Source organism: Berghia stephanieae, chromosome 15 (assembly GCF_034508935.2).
Source record: "Berghia stephanieae isolate SIO BIC M18660-M18661 chromosome 15, UCSD_Bste_1.3, whole genome shotgun sequence".
In the NCBI taxonomy this organism is placed as follows: Eukaryota; Metazoa; Mollusca; class Gastropoda; order Nudibranchia; family Aeolidiidae; genus Berghia; species Berghia stephanieae.
The window spans coordinates 19,378,760-19,380,957 of NC_088374.1; the positions used below are offsets into that span (position 1 = coordinate 19,378,760).

The 2,198-nt window shown below is 32.8% G+C and overlaps 1 protein-coding gene across 1 annotated transcript in view; it reads right to left on the minus strand.

The window, feature by feature from the left end:
• Positions 1 to 294: 294 nt before the first annotated feature.
• The window catches only part of LOC144960615 (uncharacterized), a 26,355-nt gene continuing 24,451 nt past the window's right edge, over positions 295 to 2,198 (minus strand). Inside the window, exon 2 of the mRNA XM_078893840.1 lies at positions 295 to 815. Coding sequence (XP_078749966.1) covers positions 327 to 683 — 357 coding nt within the window. The 5' untranslated portion in view covers positions 684 to 815 and the 3' untranslated portion in view covers positions 295 to 326. The remainder of the gene's footprint in view (positions 816 to 2,198) is intronic.

Below are 2,198 nucleotides of genomic sequence, written 5' to 3' on the forward strand. Positions count from 1 at the left end.
AAATATTGTCCATTACAACAATGTTAAACTTGGTCTCTACGTGGGTTAGGATGTCAGACTTGCATATATGGACACGTTGAGAGAAAGGGAAGAGAGAGAGAGAGAGAGAGAGAGAGAGAGAGAGAGAAAGAGAGAGAGAGAGAGAGAGAAAGAGAGAGAGAGAGAGAGAAGAGATAGAATGGGGGGGGGGGGGGGTTGTAAGAAAAATATAAATCGTATATTCCCATTTCGTAAAACCATTTCTGATCTGTTATGCAATCATACATCAATTGCTTCTGGAAAATAAAAACATTAAAAAAAAAAACACACAAAAAAAACAACAAATCTTACTTGTATTTGTCGAACTTGGCAAACTTTTTCCATTCCAGAGGGTTGCTCTTATATGACGTCATCAATTTCTGTACGTACTCCACGCAGATCTCGTCCTCGGCGAACACCTCGTGAAGCGCCGAGACCAGCTCGGCCATGGAGGCAGGCGGCGTGATCGTTGAAGGGTCCGTGAATTTCCCATCAGAACTAGCAGATGATCTTTGGCTGCTGCCCTTCGTGAAAGCATCTCCGTCACAGCTCGTCAGTAGCTTCCCGCCTTTGTCCATGATGTCGCAACAAAAATCGCCACCGCATCCGTTTTTGTCAATGTTTATTTGGTTGAATTTCGCCTCCATTGTGCTAACGTCCGCCATATTGGTTTTTCAATCCCAAAATCACCACTTCTACTACAGTACAATGTAGATAGTTGGTATTTGTGATACCCGGACACAATGAGCACAGTGCTGATTAGCTAAATGACGTCACTGTTGTTCTTATCGGTATCACTGAAATGAATATAATATTAATACGCCATTAATAAGTAAAACATAATATAAAACATATTATTTTGTTAATCCCAATGTTTGGAATGAATACACACACACACACATATATATATATATATATATATATATATATATATATATATATATATATATATATATATATATATATATATATATATATATATATATATATATTATATATATATATATTCCACTTCCTGATGAGAGCTAACGTTTGAAACAATATTGTAGAAGTTAATCTTAATTATACTTGAAATGTTTTATAAATAGCTCCATTTATCAAAATGTTAAGCACTATTATTTCATGGTTTTTGTTTTTATAATATATATATATATATATATATATATATATATATATATATATATATATATATATATATATATATATATATATATGTATATATATATATATATATATATATATATATATATATATATATATATATAGAGAGAGAGAGAGAGAGAGAGAGAGAGAGAGAGAGAGAGAGAGAGAGAGAGAGAGTCGTGTTTGATACAAATATGGTACGAATAGTGCTCGACATGTAGAATGGAGCGAATTATTATTTTAATATTTACCACACTGTTGGAGTCAGTCTACATCGATGTTTCAGGCCTGTTCAGCCATCGTCACACAGTCCTGACGATGGCTGAAAAGGCCTGAAACGTCGATGTAGACTGCCTCCAACAGTGTGGTAAATATTAAAATAATATATATATATATATATATATATATATATATATATATATATATATATATATATATATATATATATAATATGTGCATGTGTGAGTGAGGGTGTGTGTGTGTGTGTTAAAACACTACAACCAATACAACTGCATCGACGTGCAGTTATTTGCAGGTCTCATGACCCAATTCCTTATGGGCTCATTGTGTTGTAATGGAAGTCTTTAAAAAAATGACACAAATTTTCCACTAAAAACAATGTTAAATATATGTGTGTGTGTGTGTGTGTATACGTCGAATTGTAGCAATTAGAACTATGTATATAAAAAAATCCAATGAATGTAGGCCTACGTGACATTATTACGCCACGTCGTTATAAACGATGACCTCTACAACCTTATTGAATAGCGTAATCTGTTTATCTCAATCCCGATAAATAAACAACAAATTACCTACTCAGAGCTGCCAACTTGAAAATTTAAAAAAATCGTAAATTCCAAAGGAAAAAAAGAAAAGAAAAGAAAAACTCACTTCAACTCTCTCCTTACCGATCAATTTCAGAATTTTTTTCCCCCAAAATGGCAGGCTTAGCTCACCCAGCAGAAAATTTGATTTTTAAAAAACTCAAACAAACAATCTCTCTACAAAACAATTTTATGTTCTTATTGATTAAACAA